Below are 21,725 nucleotides of genomic sequence, written 5' to 3' on the forward strand. Positions count from 1 at the left end.
ACATTGTTTAGCTGTTCATTCAGTAAACTTATTTATAGAGTGTACTAAGGGTCATGCATTTTGTTAACAGAATGTCCTGGGAACATGAGAACACACAGAAAGCATCTCTTACTCAGCTGGAGCCTGTGGTTGGGGTGGAAGCAAGAGTATGTTGGAATTCTTTTAGGGCAACTTAATTCCTCTGATGGATTAGTTGTGTATTGAGCATGTGAACTATTTCTCCTTCTTAAAGTCTGCTTACCTTCACAAGTGGCAGCATGCAATTCCTCTGAACTTATATTTCAAGTTCGATGTCTGTTGTTAATTTTGGATGATACCCATAGTACATTTTTATGCTTTTTAACTTTGAGAGGAAATGGTCAAATTGTTGTTAGGAACCTGTCAGTCCCCCAGTTTTTAAATAGATTGAATTTTACGAACTTTTGACACCTGGCACTTTCACTGGTATTTAGTGATAAAAATCATATTTGGTTCGTTCTCCAAACGCAGAACATCAGTAGCTCCTAGATACTCAGTGAGTATGTACTATATCATCTTTGTCAGCAGAGAAATAGACCACTTGAATTAGTTCATTATGTGCTGTGAATGACATAACCAGCAGAGTTCCTGTTTTGTTTTTTATTTAAAAAGCTAAGTGTTGCTTCCAGCCTTCTTCCTGGAAACTGTCTTGCTGTGACATCTTTAGGCAGGGGCCTTTAAACAGCTGGAATTTTGTTGTTGTGTCCTCTCCAGATAATGAGAGTGTTTTTTGCCATTAGTGCTGTTTCTATTTCCCTGTGTCCTCTGGTCACATTAGTTTTCTCTGACGTTCTCTCTACCATTCCTGTTCACATGTCCTCCATATCTGAGTGCTGCCTCACAGATGAGAGTGTTAGAACAATAACACAATTCTAAACAAATTGTTCTCTAATAATTTGCTTTGTCTACAGAATTGGATCAGCATACTACTATCTGGGGTAATATTTAGTTTCATACTTTTTTAACGTAATCTGCTGTTTTCTGTGAACACAGCCGCCTTAGTGTTTCACATGGAATTTGATCAACATATTTGTGTCAAGATAGCAGGTATTACAGTTAAAGTGACCCCTGAGTTTATTTTATAATTTCTGGAATGTTAATTCATAGCGAATTTCTAAGAGGAGTAGTCCTCCATTAATATGTGTTTCTACTGGGGGACTTTGGTGGATACTGGAACATTGTAAGACTGAAACTTGGTCATGAACAACTTTGTAACTATGTATGTCACAGTGATTCAATTTAAAAATTGTTTATATATAAAAAGTCAATGAATTATAGTAATGTTGTCCTTGGATACTGTTCATCAGTTTTGTTATGTAAGTAAATTTGTTGCTTTGGATGTAGCTAAGAGAAAACTTAATTCACATTAGTTAAGGAGAGAAAAAAAATTGTTTATCAAAAACTCTAGAGTTCAAAAGTAGAGGGAGAGTAAGAAGTAAATTGTCTGCCATAGAGGCAGGGGATGGGGTGGGATGGGGGTAACAGGGAGGTTACTGGGGACATTGGTGATAGAAAATGTACACTGGTGGAGGGATGGGTGTTCCACCATTGTATGACTGAAACTCAATCATGAAAACTTTGAAACTGTATCTCACAGTGATTTAATCATAATTTTTTAAATTTTTTTAAATAATTTTAGACAAATACACAAAAGAAAGAACTCTAGGTTTCCAGGACTGGTTGATTTAATCAGCTTAAAATATCATAAGAACTCAGGTTCTTTACTTTGTTTGTTTTTGTTTTGTTTCTGGATCATGCCCACAGTGCTCAAGTCTTATTCCTGGTTCTTTGTTCAGGAATAACTCCTGAAGAGTTCTTGGGACCATGTAGGGTGTCAGGGATCAATGCAAGTGCTTACCAGTTCCACTGTCTTATCAACCCCAGAACTTAGTTTTTTTCCATCTCTCTCCTGCCTTCTTTGATGATGGATGTGTTCTCAGACCAGCACTAATTCCAGGTGCCATATCTAGACATGATGATGTCCAAAGGAATCAGGTAGTGTTTTGTTGTTGTTGTTTTGTTGTTGTTTGATTGGGGGGGAGAGTTGTTTTGTTTTTGTTTCTGTTTTTGTTTTTGTTTTCTCTATACAGCCAAGAATCTCTCAGCAAATTTCCTCTCCATGGCCAAAATTGAGCCATGTGCAACGGGGTCTGGCAAGACAAATGGAACTGCCAAAACTAATTTTGACTGAGAGGTACCTAAAGGGATATATAATAATGATTTAATGAGATTATGCTTACAAAATCACTTGCCCCGGTGCTTTTATAAAACCACTTACCACAGTGTTTGGCACTTTGAAAGAGATTAGGAAATTTTACTTATTGTTGATGATGGTAAGTTGTCTGTGGCATTTAATTATGTTAAGGACAAGAGTTACAAGTAGTTGAGAGGTAGATTCTAAAATCTTACTGATTGCTGGGTTGTATTGAAGCTCAAATCCTTGGGGAGAACACAGGCCATTGGTCTGGATCTTATTAGATCTTCCATTTCTTTTTGTTTTGTTTTGTTTGTTTTGAGGGCACACTTGATGATGCTCAGGTGTTACTCCTGGTTTTGCACTCAGGAATCACTCCTGGCAGGCTTGGGGGATCATATAGTATGCCCAAAATCATACTTGGATTGGCCACATGCAAAACAAGTGCCTTACCCACTGCACTGTCTCTCTGTCCCCTAGATCCTCCTTTTATTAGGTTATTATTGATCCTGGGATTCAGGTAGTCATTAATCCAAAATTGACAAAATCCACTATACTCTATAAAGATTATCAGAAATTATGTAGTAGTTAGAAGCCAAGTGGTTCAAGCCTACTATCTGTCTTCTCATAGGAAAGTAAGGCATTATGGAAACTTTATATATTTTAATTTTCCTCATTGTTGGCAAGTAATTTTAAGTTTAATTTCTCACACCGATTACACTACACTACACTAAAGTATAAATATCATTAGTTAGTGTTAAATTAATACACATTAAATTAATACACAAGAATAATCCTTCTGTTTATCTCTGAGTATTCTAATGCTTCTGCAATTTTTTTAAATCTGTGTTTTGGTTTACCCAATCTTACCCCATACATATACCAGGACTCTTCTAATTGCATTTTTTAGCACCAGAATACTTTACTCATGAATAACCATCTGGGGTATTTTCCGTAAACTCTTTAGGAAAAAATAGAATTTATGAATGCCAAAAACTGTTTTGAGATACAACTCTTAGAAATGTAGAGCTGGAAATGATCTCATTTTTAAGCTCTGCCCCCTCATCTTACAAATATGAAACCAACATGTTAAATATCTTAGTTAATTTTTAGAATTTGCGACTCAAAATACACCAGTAAGTTTAGAAATCAAAGAAATCAGTGGGGGGAAATGCAGTGGATATTTACTACTCTGTGGGAAATGTTTCAAGAGATCTTTTTCATGTAATAGTTCTTGTAAAAGGGAAATGAAGTAGGTGGTTATAAAATTTTATTCATGTTGATCATTCTATAAATAAGGTGACTTCCCAGAATATCCACATAATTAATGACATTTACTTAACTATGATAACTTTTGAAGATTTTTAATGTAGTAAATAATTATATTTACATAATTAGTCATAAATAGTCACAATTTACTATTTTACAATATTGTTAGTGATAGGATTTCATGACTACAATTTTCCAGCACCATTTATTTTTCAAAAAATTTGTCTTTATTTAGGTTCAAAAGGTAAAATAGAATCCAAAAACCAAGCATGAGTTCATTTGAAGGCAGAATAATACTGATAAGAGCAACTATAGGGCATATTTGGTTTTTGTTGTTATTCGTCTTTGGGACCACCGTCACGGTCCTCCCGTTATTCATCAGTTTGCTCGAGCGGGCCCAGTAACATCTCCATCATGAGACTTGTTGTTACTATGTTTGGCATATCGAATACGTCACGGGGAGCTTGCCAGGCTTTGCCATGCAGGCGAGATACTCTTGGTAGCTTGCTGGGCTCTCCGAGAGGGGCGGAGGAATCGAACCCGGCTCGGCCAGGCCGGCTGCACACAAGGCAAATGCCCTACTGCTGTGCTATCACTCCAGCCCTATTTGGGACCATACCACAAAATACTCAGGGCTTATTCCTGGATCTGTGCTCAGGAATTACTCCTAATGGTACTGGAGGACATATGCAGCATTGGGATCAAAGCAAGGTTGCCTGAAGCAAGGTAAGTGCTTTAAATCCCTGTACTCTCTCTCCAGCCCAGTTCAAAACTACTAGGTTTTGAACACAATATGCCACACACTGTGAGAGATGCTTAATGCATATCTGTTTCTCATTTAATCTCTGTTAGAAAACATTATCCCATCTCCAAATTACAGTCACAGAGCTAGTAAAGAATAGTCTGTTGTCAGGGCTGGAGCGATAGCACAGCGGGTAGGGTGGTTGCCTTGCACATGGCTGACCCAGGTTCGATTGCCAGAATCCCATATGGTCCCCTGAGCACCGCCCGGAGTGATTCCTGAGTGCAGAACCAGGAGTAACACCTGAGCATTGCCGGGTGTGACCCAAAAAGAAAAAAAAATAGAATAGTCTGTTTTCAAAACCCAGCTTCTTTTGCCAGTGACGCCCAGAAGCAGTGGAAGAAGATAAGACAATGATGAAAATGTGAAAAGACAAATGAGGGAACAGAAATGAAAGAAAGTAAAAGAGTTTAGAAGGAAAGGGGTAGGCAAAGGAGATCTTTGAGAAAGAGAGGGAATTCCTTACACTAATTGGGTCCACTAGAGTGGTAATGTCTTCATTACTGCAGTGATTCTATGTCATCTCATGGAGCACTGTTTTTGCCCTTTGGAACATCTTATCAGAAAAGCTCACTTCCTGTCTTATGCAGTTACCTCCAGAGACAACTTCAAAGCAGAAATTATATGAGAAATCTCCCACATGGTCTAGCAATTTCCATGCATAAGAAGGATATCAAATTGGAATAATATAAATTTAAATGTGTTCTCAATGTAAGCGCCCTAATTTTATACAGACTTTGTGGAAGGACTGAAATTTTTATTTACTGGAAAGCAGATGAGGTCTATCATAAGAAGGTAAAGCACAAAAAAAAATGTGTCCAAGTATAAGAAAATACAACTTTCCTCTTCTGGATCTATTTCATACTATAATTGTCACTGGATGCTCACAAGCTGGTTCGTGATTAATATTCATCAAAATATTTTTTAAATAAGTTGCAAAGTTGGGATTTGAATACAGGTCTTTAATCATAACATATATTCTGCAATATTGTGCCATTCCCATTATAGTGATGGTGAATGTGTAATTCTAATCCTCTACATATTTGAATACTGACTTTGGAAAAGAAAAAAGAAAAGAAAAAGAGAGGAAGTGAGAGAGGAATAATGGGAAAAGAGACAGGAGAAAAGAAGGGAAAAAAGGCTAATTACCTTGATACTAGTAACCACTCTTGAAGTAAAGAGCATATGGCTTGGATTATTGGAAGAATCAGAGGTAGTCTGAAGCCACTGTGGCCAGGGAATGAATCTTATAGTGAATGATAGAAAGAGAAAAGATAGGGGATGGTCAACCCCATCCAAAAATGGGGCAATGAAATGAACAGAAACTTTCTCAAAGAAGAAATCCGAATGGCAAAAAAGCACATGAGAAAATGCTCTACATCATTAATCATCAGGGAGATGCAGATCAAAACCACAATGAGATACCATCTCACACCTCAGAGACTGGCCCACATTCAAAAGAGCAAAAGCAACCGATGCTGGCGTGGATGTGGCGAGAAAGGGACACCCCTTCACTGTTGGTGGGAATGTCGACTGGTTCAGCCCTTCTGGAAAACAGTATGGACGATTCTCAAAAAATTAGAAATTGAGCTCCCATTTGACCCAGCAATACCACTCCTGGGAATATATCCCAGAGAGGCAAAAATGTGTAGTCGAAGTGACATCTGCACTTGTTTGTTCATTGCAGCACTCTTTACAATAGCCAGAAACTGGAAGAAACCTGAATGCCCAAGAATAGATGACTGGTTAAAGAAACTTTGGTACATCTACACAATGGAGTACTATGTAGCTGTTAGAAAAGATGAAGTCATGAAATTTACATACAAGTGGTACAATATGGAAAGTATCATGCTAAGCGAAATGAGTCAGAAAGAGAGGGATAGACATAGAAAGATTGCATTCATCTGGGGGATATAAAGTAACCAAATATGAGATTAATACCCAAGAATAGCTGAGATCAGCACCAGGAGGATTACTCCATAACCTAGAGGCCAGCCGGGTATCCTAGAGGAAAGGGCAGTTCAGATAGAGAAGGGAGCACCAAATAAAGGGTGTTTGGAGGATCCTCTCAGGAGGGGAGATGCATGTCGAAAGTAGACTATGGACTGAACATGTTTGCCACTCAATGCCTCTTTTGCAGACCACAACACCCAAAAGGAGAGAGAGAACACAGGGGATTGCCCTGCCACAGAGGCAGGGGGGTATGGGGGGATGGGGGTGGGGGATATTATCCATGGTGGTGGAAAATGGGCACTGGTGGAGGGATGGGTATCTGATCATTGTATAATCCAAACCCAAGCACAAAAAATTGTAAATCTACAACTGTACCTCATGGTGTTTCACTAATAAAAAAAAAAAACGATAGGGGATGGGGAAATGGGAGTATAAAGTGAAACAATTTAAGACAACTTGTAAGGACTGGAGCAATAGTCCAGTGAGGAGGATATTTGCCTTGCATGCAGTCAACTGGGGTTCAATCCCCGGCATCCCATGTGGTACCCTGAGCACCACCATGAGTGATTCCTGAGTGCAGAGCCAGGAGTAGTAACCCCTGAGCATCACCAGGTGTGACCCGAAGCAAAAAAAAAAAAAAAGACACCATGTAGTGCATTTTGCACGCAATACTTGTAGAGTTGAAAAGGAAAGAGGTTTTAAATGGTAAGAAAATTAAAATGATACAGTTAATGTTAAAAGTTAAGAGCATTTCTTTAATTTTATTTCCTATTACATTGGCTAAACGGCCCCATTCAGCTCAGCCTTTGGAACTAATACTGTTTGTTCTGACAGGCCCTTCCACCCTGAGTAATGCTAAGTTCCATTCTGGAAGGTTAGTGTCTTGGTGAGAGGTGGGTGGTTGTTTAGTCTTTTCCCCTCTCTCTTGAAAGTTAGTTCAGTCAACATTAAGCATGGCTATGTAATCAGAGAACAGGCAGTTTCCTAACGGCTCACAGTTTGCAAAAATTCGCATTTCTATAATTATATGTAGTGTTCTGGTTTCCCAAAGAGGGGACTTGCCATGGGTTTATATGGCAGGGCAACATTGGACTTCTCCAGCATCCTAGTTTATCTTTCATGGAAACGTACGCCAAAAGTATGTTATTCTCAATAGATAGACTTCAGGGTCAGTCTCCTTTCTTCTCTAGAAATTTCTCTAGGATTAGCATTAAGAATGTAATTCCAAATGGCCCTGTAATTCTCAAAATTGTTCAGTTGATGTTTAAATTTTAACTTGTTCAAAACTTAACACTGAAAATGATAAACTAGCACCAATATTTGTAGTAATGAACCTGACTTTATAGGTTTGTTTATATAGATGTGACTATAAAATATCAGCCTTTTCACAAAAGTCAGATTTTTATTGTCAGTGCAACTGTTTTTTTCACTTTAAAGGAAGCAAAAGTTTGGGAGTTGAAGAGGTATACCCCACCAGGTAGGGAGTTTGCCTTCCACATGGCCAACTGGGATTTGACCTCAGATACTCTATATTGTTTCCCAAGCCCTGCCAGTAGTGACCCCTGACCAGAGTGAGGAGTAAGCCCTGAGCAATACTAGGTGTGACCCTAAAGCAATAAAATAAAATTTAAAATACATACAATTGTTTATTCTCTAAAAGTTTAAGAGACACAGGACTTTTAAGAAAATAAAATGTTTCTAAAACTGGTTAAAAAAATAGACTACTTCTGTTCTCTTTGAACTTTTAAGAGCTGAATGAAAATTACTGAGTTGAGATATTATATAAAAAATTTATACATGCAATTGATGAATTCCCATCAGTTAATAAATGTTACATTGCATCTGGAAACAGTGGCATTTATAATAGAAGAAAAAGTAATAGTAACATGTTCTCATTGTCCCTCTCCTGAGCTCAATGATTTTTCCATGGATACAGAATCATACCCAAAGAAACAATTGTGTGTTTTCCTGGGTTCTTTGTAGTACAACAAGTCATGGTAATGTTGTTTGGTTTCTTTTATTTTGCTGTAACAACAATTCCACTTCCTGTTACATAAGTCCACCTATTCTGATGTTAAAAGAGGACACTTGTATTTATTACAACATTAAGTCCATTTTGTTCATGGAAATAATTTTTTATTGTTCTGAGTCACTCCGGCTTGTGGAATTTTTTTTAGTTCCAGGACAAGGATGAGATGACATATTTGTTTTATTTTGTATCATCTCTACTGTTATTTGATTGTATGAATATCAGGTTTGTTGTTTAGGTAATTCAATATTTTGATTACTTTAGAAGCTACTCACTCTACTATATTTATGACCCCTGAACACATCATTGACAATCACAGTGTGTTAGGTGTGCTGTATTTTGGGAGAAAGACCTGCTTTTACTACAGTCATGCAGTATTTTTCCCCCTCTTATGCCTCAGTCATTTACTGTGTAGAAAGGTAATACCAACCTGCAGAAGTAGTTGCATTGATATTTTTTTTTGAGCTGCTAGAAAAACATGAATTACAGTGTGAACTTGATAGGGCATTTGTTATGCCTTAATTATCTTCTTGTATTAAAAATAAGCTTTACTAGAAGCGTTCCTTAGTTCTGTCTAGGATATCTCTTTGTTCATCAAAGACTTATAACAAGGCTCTGAAATTCACTTTTGATTTAATGGTAATTATTGTAATTGGTAGTCACTTCTAGGGACCTACATTATTAACGATGGGCAGCCATTTTAACTGTTTGAGCACGAAGTTAAATAACAGTTCAATATACAGAGAAGCCTTGGGTGTTTGACATGCTAGAAAATATTTGACTAGAAAACAGCTATTGTGTTATGAGGCGAGGTATCAATTCCCTGGTTGTCTTTGAAATTCCTCTCTATTATTAATCTGTGCATGTGTGTGTGTGTGTGTGTGTGTGTGTGTGTGTGTGTGTGTGTGAATGATTGATTGATTGCCTGCCTTATTGACTTATGGTTTAAAATTAGATTTTGTACTTTTTGGCAAAGGTAGTGGGATTCAGTATCCACGTCCCACCTTTCTTGACTCATGGGCCACAACTAGTCACTGCTGCAACTGTGCCCTGTTAGTCAGCTTCAGCAGTGTCCTACCAGTCTTCCAAGGGAAAAGGAGGCTGTGCTGCTGGCTTGAACTCAAACAAAATTAACCATTTCTTTAGCAAATGTCTTCTCTTGCAAATGACCCTGGCAGGTTCCAATTAAACTACAAATATTCATATGTTTACATGCATGTGTACAAGAGAGAATCACAAGTTTTACATTGATTTTTTTGTTAGAAAATAGTAGGATATTAAAGTGACTTCTTTTATTTTTAACAGGTTGACATGATGAAAGAAGCATTAGAAAAACTTCAGCTCAATATAGTAGAAATGAAAGATGAAAATGCAACCCTAGATGGGGGAGATGTCTTATTCACAGGTATAGTTGTATTTACGTATTTTGTCCAAAAATATTTTTAATATCTGACTCATATAATTGTTTGACAATAGTTTTTTTTAATTTCCCAAGGGAAATTCCTTAAAAAGTGCAAAAGAAAAATATTACCTCCCAAAGATCACTTTAATAACTTGGCTATATGTCCTTTCAATATTTTTATGTCTATATTTGCATACTTTTCATGAGAATGTTGTTCAAATACATGTATCATTTTTGAGATAGTACCTACAACAGTGCTGTATATTTTTGCATTGTGTGACACTATATTTAGTTTGTATTTAAAAAATTCTTAATGAGACAAACACAGAGAGAGAGAAAGAGAGAGAGAGAGAGAGAGAGAGAGAGAGAGAAGAAAAGTACCTGCCATAGAAGCAGGCAGGGGGTTGAGGGCAGGAGGGAAACTGGGGACATTGATGGTGGGAAATTTACTTGTACACTGGTGAAGGGGCAGGTGTTGGAACATTATATGACTTAACCCTATCACGAACAACTTTGCAACTGTGTATCTCACTGTGATTCAATAAAAAGAAAAATTTAAATCTAAAAAAAAACCTAAATGATTCTTAATTCAAGATGTGTCATTTACAGATAATGTATTTACAAATAATGCCGCAGTGGCAAGTTGAATTTAAATAATTTTCTATGCAGATTTATTCAGCTGATTGCCAAATACGTAATAAGAAAACAATATAAACAGTTAATATTATTATTGATTTAACTGAAATTACTTTTTACATTAGATAGAAAGAAATAGAAATGTGATATTTAATCTTTCCAGATATTTATGATCATATTATTATTGATTTTTTAAATCATGTGCTAAAATATGGCTCTCCCAATTCATTCCAGTTAAATTGATAACCAAGGTAATAATGATTATTAATTCATAAAACTTTCTCAAAAAATTTAAGAAAAGATATACCTGTTTCACAGTTGTAGCTCTAATAGCAGATACTGGTCTCCAGGGAATGGAAAATAGAGCCCCAAGTGGCTTAAGAGCCAATTCTTTCAGTTATCTTTAATTTATGGAATTTTGTTTTTGCTTTTTATCTTTTTTAATTGAGTGAGGTACTTTTATTGTAAATGTTGCTTTCACATGTCTGCACTTCCAACTCTATACCCATCACTAGGGTACTCACCTCCCTCCCCCAGGTCCCCGATGCCCCTCCTTTTCACTGTCCCCCTTTCCCCCATCAAACTCAGTTCTGTGAATCAGTTTTTCTTCTGTGATTCCTTTGGCCCTTTGTACGAAAAATACCTTGCTGTGTATCTTTAAACCCTACGTATAAGAGAGAGATCATTCTTTTGTTTGGAGGAATCTTGATTTTTTCTTTGGTTTCCTCCTTGATCCAGTTGTTATTTAGCACTCTGTTGTTTAGTTTCCAAGTATTTCATCTTTTTCCCATTTTCTTTTCTTTTTTAAATTGATTTCTACTTTTGTGGCTTTGTGAGTCTGAGAAGACACTTGGTATGATCTCCATTTTTGTGATTTTGTGTCCCAAGCAAGAATGTGTCCCAAGCAAGTGATCTGTCTTGGAGAATGCCCCATGAGTTGTGTAGATAAATGTACATTCAGTTCAGTTTTGGGGGAATAGAGGGTCCTGACTATGTCTATTAGACTAAATTCTTTCTGTTTCTCATTTAGGGATCTCTCAAAGGCGATTATTTTAGCTGATGTGGACTTTATATTAAGTTCCACATCACGGTCCCGGTCCTCCCGTTATTCATCTATTTGCTCGAGTGGGCCCAGTAACATCTCCATCGTGAGACTTGTTACTGTGTTTGGCATATTGAGTACGTCACGGGGAGCTTGCCAGGCTTTGCTGTGCAGGCGAGATACTCTTGGTAGCTTGCCGGGCTCTCCAAGGGGGCGGAGGAATCAAACTTGGGTCGGCCATATTGGCCGCTTGCAAGGCAAACGCCTTACCCACTGTGCTATCGTTCCAGCCCAAGTTCCACATATATAGATAAACTATAACCATCTTTGCTTTTATATAAAATAATGTTTTATATTATTTAAATTTTTATATAATCAATGTTTCTAAAGGAAGAGGAGTATTTATCCCATGACACTAAATAATTTCTTGTACAATGTCACCTATAGATAGAGCCACTATGTTACCAAGCTCCAAGAAATCCAATCTTATTATAGGTTGTGTAAATAACAGCCCCTGGAATTGTGCTCTAAACAACCTGGGCTGCCACTGCTCTAGGTGGTGGCCTTGCCTCTGATGTGGTGTGACTCCCCATTAAGCAATAAACACACACAATAAGGATTCCAAGAGACCTTCACTGCATTTGCAGCTCTGATTATATCCAGCAGACTCGCATTCTTTGAATCTACCTAGTAATAAGTTTACTTAGAATAGTCTTTGTGTCTTTTTTTCATGACACTTTTCATTCTTTTTTTGGCAGCATAGGACAACAGTCTGTTTCTCTTTAAGTAGACTTTTGTCACTTACAAATAATGTCTTCACAATGCCCAAGTAAGACTGTATGTGTAAGCTAATACAAATAAGTATTTACAATGCCCCAGAAAGACTGTATATTAAAAATCTCACTTCCTTAGAATAAAACTCCTTTTTTTTTATCCTAATATACACCTTACTTACCTGCAGCAAGTGCTGATTAAAAAAACAGCCCTGTAGGCCGCAACATCTGTGCTGAGCAGCCTCTCAGGGTTGTGGAACAGCTTCCATTATTTCCTTTGTTCAAAGCACTTTCCTCCGCACTTCAAGCCTAATACTTTCCCATTTCTAATTAGCTACCAAGTATCAGGCTTGCCTTTGACACTACCTGTAAACATTCATTGCAACATAAAAGTTAATGTCTTAAAAGTTATTTCAATGGAAGGTGATGTGGCAATATTAAGATCTTTATTCACTTCTTTTTTTTTAATTTTATTGATGCACCATGAGATATAGTTACAAGCTTTCATGTTTGAGTTACAATCACACAATGATCAAACACCCATTTCTACATTCCCCACCACCAATATCCCCAGTATACCCCCCCCCTTTCCCACCCTCCTACATTGCCTCCATGGCAGGCAATATTTCCCATTCTCTCTCTCTCTCTCTCTCTCTCTCTCTCTCTCTCTCTCTCTGCATTTTGGTTTGCAATGCAGATATTGAAAGGTTATCATGTTTGTTCCTTTATCTACTTCCGGCACATCCTGACCAATTCCTCCAACCATCATTTTCTTAGTGATCCCTTCTCTATTTCAGCTCTCCTCTCCCCTCCCGCTCATGAGACAGGCTTCTAACTATGGAGCAATCTTCCTGACCCTTGTTTCAACTGTCCTTGGGTGTCGGCCTCATGTTACGTTATTTTATACTCCACAAATGAGTGCAGTCCTTCTTACCACATTCACAACTACTGTCTGGTCCTGCCTTTTTTCTCCTCACTTCTCAGGGGTTTTTTTCAATTATGATAAAATATATATATATATATATATATGAGATACATTTTGCTCTTTTGATCTTTTTGTTTTGTTTTGTTTCATTTTGATTTTGATTTGGGACTACAGCTGGTGGTTCTCAAGGGCTTACTCCAGGTTCTATGCTCAGAAATCTCACTCTGGCAGACTCTTGGAACCCTATGTGGTGCTGGGGATGGAACCCAGGTTGGTGGTGTGCAAGGCAAGCAAGCTACCCTTCCTACTGTCTCTTTGGTCCCCTTTTAATCATGTTTATGTATATAGTTTAAGTGGTATTTATTAGATTTACAATATTGTACAGCCATCTTCACCCAGCATTTGCAATAGGCAGAATTGGGCCAGAAGCAAATCCATATAGCATTTTCCAAATGCTCTTCTTCTACTTTCTTCTGTAATTTAGAGACTCATTAACAATTGATGGGGAAATTGACAAAAAAAAAAGTGCTTTCCAAATCTAGTTCCACCAAGAAATCTGTCAGTTAGATTAAAATCTGTCAGTTAGATTAAAAACTCCTTGCGCAGGGTGGGGGGGAGGGGATGTCTTAATCCTCTTTCTCTTATATAAACACCAACTTATTTCTATTTTTTTTTTCACAGAATATGGAGCATGTTAGAAAGAGATACATGGGGTCTGAGCAATAGAATAGTGAGTAGGGCATTTGTTTTTTTTTGCACAAGGCCGACCTAGGTATGATACCTGGCATCCCATATGGTCCCCTGAGCACGGCCGGGAGTAATTCCTGAGTACAGAGCCAGGAGTAAACCCCTGAGCATCGCTGGGTATGACCCAAAAAGCAAAAAAAAAAGAAGAAAAAAGAAAAAGAGAGAGAGATACAAAGCTGTTTGCACAGTTTAAGATCAGTAATATAAATGAACATTTAGCCCACCACCTGCCTTTAAAATGGAGTGTTGCGAGAGGTTGTATTGTGGATTACAACTATGGAAGCCCCCATCCAACCCTATCCTTCTCACCTACCCGAAATAGCACTATTCTTCCTGAATTGTCAATCATAGCCTTCTCTTTCTTTGAGTTTTCCACAATATATCTGCTATTAAGCTATATGTTGTTTAGATTTTCCTGTCCTGTAGCTTTGTATGATCTGAATGCAGTTCCTTTGTTTGATTTTCCTGGTTTTGGTCTAAACTGATGAATGTAACTATAGTTCATCTATCCTAACTACTATGTGGTGTTCATGGTAAAATTGTATGTGCCCCAGTGTAATTATTCATTTCAGTGCTAATATGTGCTCCAGTTCTTATTTCAGTATTTTCCAGTTCTTATTTTAGTGTTTTCCAGTTTTTAATTTATGCCTTCAATATGAATAGTCGTGTGTGTGTGTGTCTGTGTGTGTGTGTGTGTGTGTGTGTGTGTGAGCCTGTCCTAGGGACATATACATGTTTCTCTTAAAGTAAAACACCAGGGGGAGAAATTTAAGGTGATAAACTCTTTCTGCTTCAATGAGATGATTATAAGATTCTGTCTTTTGATATATTAGGTAGTTACATTTTTTTTTATTTGAACCACCTTTCTGGGTCTGGAATGAAATCAGACTGGATCATGATATACTTCTAATTTTAATTACAGTGTTGTATTAAACTGCTAATATTGTTTTCAGCCTTTTATTTCCATAAACTATCATTTTTCAATCATTGTTCTTTTCAGGCATCATAAACATTATGTTAATCTCATAAAATGTATTAGTGAGAAGTTAAAGAGATAGTCTGAACTGGCAAGGCACTTGCCTTGCATGTGGTTGACCCAGGGTCTACGTCCAATACTACATATGGTCCCTTGAGCCCCGCCAAGAATGATCCCTGAGCACAGTCAGGAGTAAACCCCAAGCACAGTTGGATGTTCCCCCCTTTTAAAATTTAATGAATATTCCCTTATTTTCTTACATTTCAAGTTGGAATTTTACCTGTTGGATTTTGAACTTTCAACTCCTTTTTTTCTTTTTTTTTTGGTTTTTGGGTCACACCCGAGGATGCACAGGGGCTACTCCTGGCTCATGCATTACTCCTGGAGGTGCTCAGGGGACCATGTGGGTTGCTGGGAATCGAACCCGGGTCGGCCGCATGTAAGGCAAAACCCTAGCCACTGTGCTATTACTCCAGCCCCAAACTTTCAACTTGTTAATGTAAGCATTTGAGGTTATATAACTTTCCCTCCAGCTGCTCCTTTCATGAAATCTCTTGTCTTTTTATATTAATATGTGTGTTATCATTAGTTATTAATAATTACTATCTTCTATTATTATGACATATTTGATATGCCAAACACAGTAACAAATGTCACAATGGAGACGTTACTGGGCCTGTTCAAGCAAATCGATGACCAATGGGAGGACAGTGACAGTGACCAACTTATGAATCTGATGGCTTTATAAAAATATATTGGCCATGACCATAAGTGTCTAACTCATTACTCTGAAAATTAATATATTAAAAAAGACAAATATTTTTTCTGTCTCTCTGTTATTAATTCTGTTTCACATAATCAAATATTTGATTGAGGAAACTTTATACATTTCATATAGTAAATATGGAGTCTGAATAAAATAAACTGCATTTATTATCGAAGTATGTTAAAATCATTTTATGAAACTTGATGGTAATTTTATAATAGAGGAATCAGGCCAATACCACTGGAACATACTGATCATTCTCGATTTGCTCGAGCTCGAGCGGGCCCAGTAACGTCTCCATTGGAGACTTTGTTGTTACTGTGTCTGGCATATCGAATACTCTCGGCAGCTTGCCAGGCTCTCCGAGAGGGGCGGAGGAATCGAACTCGGGTCGGCCATGTTGGCTGCGTGCAAGGCAAACACCCTACCCGCTGTGCTATAATATGATACTCACATGCTTAGTGATGCAATACAGTTGAAGTACTGTCCATCTCTAATTAAAAAAAAAAACTCTTCCCAAAAAATGAGAAATGAGCATGGGATGAAAAAATCAAAGTTCTGGGAAGCATGCTTCACATGTGAGAGGCCTGGGCTTCATCCATGGAAATATATGGTCCTCTAGTATCATTCATGAAGCCTGTGTACTGATCTAGTAGTAGCCCCTGAGCATTGTTGTGTCCCTAAAACAAAAATAAAAAATTTAATAATGTATTTAAGCATATATATTAATGATACACAAGTAGCAATTAACCAAATTCAGAATATAGAATAGTCAGTAGAATAAATAATGTAGTTTGTCCTTTAAAAAGAATAAAATGAGGGGGAAAAAAAAAAGACAGTGGACCGGTATAGAAGAAATACTGTAAGAGACATAACATTCCCCCTGAAAAAGCTTTTGGGTTTGTTTTTTTTTAACTGACAAATCCCAAGTTAGTTTTATTTATTTTATCTTTTTATTGATTGAGATTCTTTGGTTTACAATACTGTTAATTGTGATTTTTGACGCCCATAACTCCAACACCACATCCATCACCATAATTTTTTTAAAAATTCAGTTCTAGAACTTTAATTGTTTCTATTAGGAAGAATTTAGTCTGCCATACGTATATTTAAAAGTGCACTTTAGAAAAAATAGGCGGTAACAGGCCAGATAGATAATACAGTGGGTAAGATGTTTGCCTTGCACACAGCCAACCTGGATTCAATCTCGGACATCCCATATGGTTCCCTGAGCACTGCCAGGAGTGATGCTTGAATGCAGAGCCAGAAGTAACCTTTGATCTTTGCCAGGTGTAGCCCAAAAACAAAAAAAAAAAATGTGCAGTTAGATTTTTCTTTGTACTTTTTTTTAAATCTCACCTTAGTCTTTTTTTTTTTCTTTTCAATTTTTTTTTCCGAGCGATAGCACAGCGGGTAGGGCGTTCGCCTTCCAAGCGGCCAACATGGCCGACCTGAGTTCGATTCCTCCGCCCCTCTCGGAGAGCCCGGCAAGCTACCGAGAGTATTCGATATGCCAGACACAGTAACAACAAAGTCTCCAATGGAGACGTTACTGGGCCCGCTCGAGCAAATCGACAATCAACGGGAGGGCCTTTACCTTTTACCTTTTAAATTTTTATTAGTGAAGCACCATGAGGTACAGTTGTAGACTTACAAACTTTTTTGCTTGGGTTTCAGTTATACAATGATCGAGTACCCATCCCTCCACCGGTGCCCATTCTCCACACCACCAGTCCCAGTATCCCTCCCACCCCCCTTCCCCCATCCCACCCTACCACTATGGCAGGGCATTCCCTTTTGTTATCTCTCTCCTTTTGAGTGCTGTGGTTTGCAAAAGACATTGAGTGGCAATCTTGTTCGGACTATAGTCTACTCTCATCACGCATTTACCATCCTGAGAGGAACCTCCCAACACCCTTTATTTGGTGCTCCCTTCTCTATCTGAGCTGCCTTTTCCCCTAGCATGTGTGGCTGTCCTCAAAGCCATGGAGTAATCCTCCTGGTACCTATCTCGGCTATTCTTGGGTGTTAGTTTCCTATTTTGTTACTTTATGTTCCCCAGATGAATGCAATCTTTCTATGTCTATCCCTCTCTTTCTGACTCATTTCACTTAGCATGATACTTTCCATGTAGTACCACTTGTATATAAATTTCATGACTTCATCCTTTCTGACAGCTACATAGTATTCCATTGTGTAGATGTACCAAAGCTTCTTTAACCAGTCATCTGTTCTTGGGCACTCAGGTATTTTCCAGATTCTAACTATTATGAACAGTGCTGCAATGAACAGACAACTGCAGATGTCTCTTCGACTATACTTTTTTGCCTCTGCGGGGTATATTCCCAGAAGTGGAATTGCTGGGTCAAATGGGAGCTCAATTTCTAGTTTTTTGAGAATCGTCCATACTGTTTTCCAGAAGGGCTGAACCAGTCGGCATTCCCACCAGCAGTGAAGGAGGGTCCCTTTCTCGCCACATCCGCGCCAGCACAGGTTGCTTTTGTTCTTTTGGATGTGGGCCAGTCTCTGTTCACCTTAGTCTTTTTAAATGGAAATTGTATACACGTCAGTTATAGATTGTTCAGTGAATCAGCTTTCTTTAAAATTAATATAAAGTAAATATTATCTTAAAAACAGACTTATCTGGCAGGGGAGATACCATGATCACAAAAGTAGTTTTCCCAGGATGAGGCTTATCCACTGGACTCGGGATGTGCTGACCCCCTGCTATTTTCCCCAAATGTGGAAGCATAACAGCATCATTTGTAGTAGTGGGAGACTGTGTTTGCTCTCCTCTAGTGAAAAAAAAAAGAATTGCACAAATGATCATTTAACAGTTTTCGTTTTTGTCAAGAAAATTTCTCTTTTATCTTAAAAGAATTAAGTAACTGTTTTGTTGTGTGTGTGTGTGTGTGTGTGTTTGTTTTTAATTGAATCACCATGAGATATGCAGTTATCATGATTGGGTTTCAGTCATACAATGTTCCATCACTGGCTTTTTTAATAAAGCAAATATTAATTTTGTTAAGTGAAAGACTTCTCCATAACCCAAATTTTTATTTTGTATTTAATGAGTTTTCTTAAATGATCAAAATAATTGTACCAAAACAAAATATGAAAAAAATTTAAATGTTAATATTTCACCAGAGATTCAATTGTCTAGGTAAGATCACAGCACAAGCCGCAGGAAAATCCTATATTTTTACCTAAGCTATTTTCATCTTATAAAAGGGTAAATAAAGACTAAAATTCTAACATTTGTAAGGTCAATCAAGCAATTTCTTCTTCTATATGGCTAATTTTCTTAAACTGTACCCTAATGCTCTAGTGCAAAATTATACTGATTTCTCAATATTTTTTACATTTTATATACAACTGGCCGCCCACTCACTCTCTTCCCTGACATTTATTATAGGCAGAGAATTTTTTGTGGGACTTTCCAAAAGGACAAATCAACGAGGTGCTGAAATCTTGGCTGATACCTTTAAGGTAGGTAAAGGATCATTTATACCTTACACAGAGTTAATTGCTTAATAAATGCTTATAGGTCAGTGAAGTGACATGGAATAAGTAATGGTATTTAATGTCACCAGCATGCCAAATAAATTCCTCAAATGTTTTTGTTGCTAAACATGTTTTAGAAATTATTAAGTTCTGATTTCTTATTGCATAGGCTTCATTGGGCTCCCACAGTATCAATGAAGTCATTGTGAATTTCCTTCTTCACAGCATATAATCTCACAACGACCTGAGTGAGAGGTATTGTTTGGTGAAATTGATGATTGTTTTATTATGTACTCAATTTTCTCTGACATAAAATGTGCGTTTTACAAATCAAAATCAGGAGTCACTTATACTCACCAACTAGGAAAGCTGTGTGAGTTATTCCAAGTGAAGTTTCCTTTACTTGGTTAACTGATATGAATAAATTGACTCACCATACTACTTAGGAAGGAATAAAACTCTCAGGAAGCTCTCATCTCCAAGAAGAGTTTGAGACTCAGCCTACACAAACTATTCACACACATCCAGAGTAGTGAATGCTGCAAATCAGACAGCCAGTGAAGCTGTTGACACAACCATATGTCTAGGAGGAGGCTTATTTTGGTTTTTATTTTTAATTTAATTTTATTTTTGTAGTTGCTCACAATAATTCATTACATTTAATATTCAAACCCCAACCCCACCAGCATTGCACCTTCTTGCCACCTTATTTCGAATGTTTCCACCCCAGATCCCAAACTGTGCCCCCAAAGCAGAACCGAGACCATAAATTTTGTATTGCTTGTTATGAATAATTCACCAAAAATGATCCAATAAAGTTTCCTTAGAAGAAAATGTATTAAGATTGTTGTATTTCATCCTGGAGCCACTAAGCCCTGGTATAAGAGATTACAGACATGTTTGTTAAACCCCATCAGATGGTGTATACTCTTGGCACATCAGTGGTATAGAGTATGAGAGCTCGAGTGGCCACCCACTCCAGGAATTCTAAAATTTAGAATACAATTATACAGCAGATTCACTCATGGGTGAAGCCTGTCCAGGCCTGTGGAGAGCAGCTGTGGGCATGGCAGTGTGATATCTGGAGGTTTTCAGCTTCCAGGGCTCTGTTGGGGTGGAGAGGGAAACTCACCCACCCCTAGGAGGAGGCTTTGTACTCTCTTTTTAAGATTCTTCTGCAAAAAGCAAAACATGTGGGTATCTAGGTTGTGGGTTTTTTTCTAGATGTTCAGAATACCTCACAACCTTCAGAGAAGCAGTTGCATTTTTCAGATAGGCTTTAATCAGTATCATTCTGCAATGCCAAAATGCATGTTTCTATCATATCCATAGGACTATGCTGTTTCCACAGTCCCGGTAATTGATGCTTTGCACTTGAAGAGTTTCTGCAGCATGGCTGGGCCTAACCTAATTGCAATTGGATCCAGTGAATCTGCACAAAAGGCTCTCAAGGTATATTAACATCGCCCCTTCTAAAGGCAGCGGAGAAGGGGCGGGGGGGTGGTATTCTGCATGGCTTTTCTAACATGTCATCTGGGTAAACTGCAGTTGAGGTAGCAAAAAGTGAGCAGGCTGGTACTTGAGCTCTGTTGTGTACTCTCCTTACCTCACATTCATCAGAAACCAGAAACCCCTAAGTACAGGGAGAACTCTTCATGGTGAACCATTCTTATTCATGCCAAGTTACCCAGAGAGGCCCAGACTCAGAATAATAAAGCACCAAATTTATCACAGTCACAGCTGCTTCCTCTGTGGAAAAGGAAGACGTGTCACTAATAGAGCTTCTCATAATGTTTTCTATCTTATGTCAAGTTGTTGGTACACAGGGGTGTTATGTTGTTTGCATACTTTTTTTTTTACATCTGAACAGTTTCCTAATAATCTTTTAGGAAGCCATGATTCAGAAGTGCTTAAAAATCTCAGCTTCTTCGTTTATACTTGGAATACTTGCATTTTAGGTTGTGGAACCAGAAAGATAGCTCCATGGGCTGGAATGCATGCTTTGCATGCAAGAGGCTCTGGCTCAATTCTCAACACCTCCTGGTCTTCAGAACAACACCAGGAGTGACCCCTGAGCATAGCGCCTGGCCTGAGCACTGCCGAGTAAGGCTCAAAAACAAGCGTAAGAATGTAGGACAAGAACTTCATTTCATGGATGAGAACAGTAAAGCCCAGATAGATCAAAAGTGGAAGTTGAAGACTCTCCACAGTATAGTGCTTTGAGGTTCAAAGGCACTTTTCATCTCTGAAACTAATAATCCTGTGAGAAAAATTGGACTCTTCAGTGGAGCAAAAACCATGTCTGCTTTGCTCAATTGTGCCTTTGTGCTTAACAACTGTCACTGTCCTCCCGTTGTTCATTTGCTTGAGCGGGCCCAGTAACGTCTCCATTTTTTGAGACTTATTGTTACTGTGTTTGGCATATTGAATATGTCACAAGTAGCTTGCCAGGGTCTGCCGTGCGGGTGAGATACTCTCGGTAGCTTGCCGTGCTCTTCAAGAGGGGCAGAGGAATCGAACCCAGCTCGGCCGGGCTGACTGAGCGCAAGACAAACGCCTTACCACTGTGCTATCGCTCCAGCCCGCCTTCTTAGCACAATGGGCTGCGCCCTTAACAAATTTCTGGTGAACTGATAAAGGAATGAGCAAAGTGGTATTATCTTTATTATGTAATGAGAAAGAGAGATCA

The 21,725-nt window shown here is 38.1% G+C and overlaps 1 protein-coding gene and 1 non-coding gene across 2 annotated transcripts in view; both read left to right on the forward strand.

Annotated features, from left to right (window-relative positions):
- Positions 1-21,725, forward strand: part of DDAH1 (dimethylarginine dimethylaminohydrolase 1) — a 171,548-nt gene that overhangs the window by 100,563 nt on the left and 49,260 nt on the right. The window contains exons 2-4 of the mRNA XM_056123107.1: positions 9,571-9,670; positions 18,948-19,021; positions 20,369-20,488. Of these exons, the coding sequence (XP_055979082.1) occupies positions 9,571-9,670; positions 18,948-19,021; positions 20,369-20,488 (294 nt within the window). The remainder of the gene's footprint in view (positions 1-9,570; positions 9,671-18,947; positions 19,022-20,368; positions 20,489-21,725) is intronic.
- LOC130032263 (U1 spliceosomal RNA) lies at positions 18,168-18,331 on the forward strand. Its single transcript, XR_008793807.1, has one exon. It is a non-coding gene; the product is annotated as a U1 spliceosomal RNA (small nuclear RNA).

This window comes from Sorex fumeus, unplaced genomic scaffold, assembly GCF_029834395.1.
Source record: "Sorex fumeus unplaced genomic scaffold, SorFum_2.1 ptg000047l, whole genome shotgun sequence".
Taxonomy (NCBI): domain Eukaryota; kingdom Metazoa; phylum Chordata; class Mammalia; order Eulipotyphla; family Soricidae; genus Sorex; species Sorex fumeus.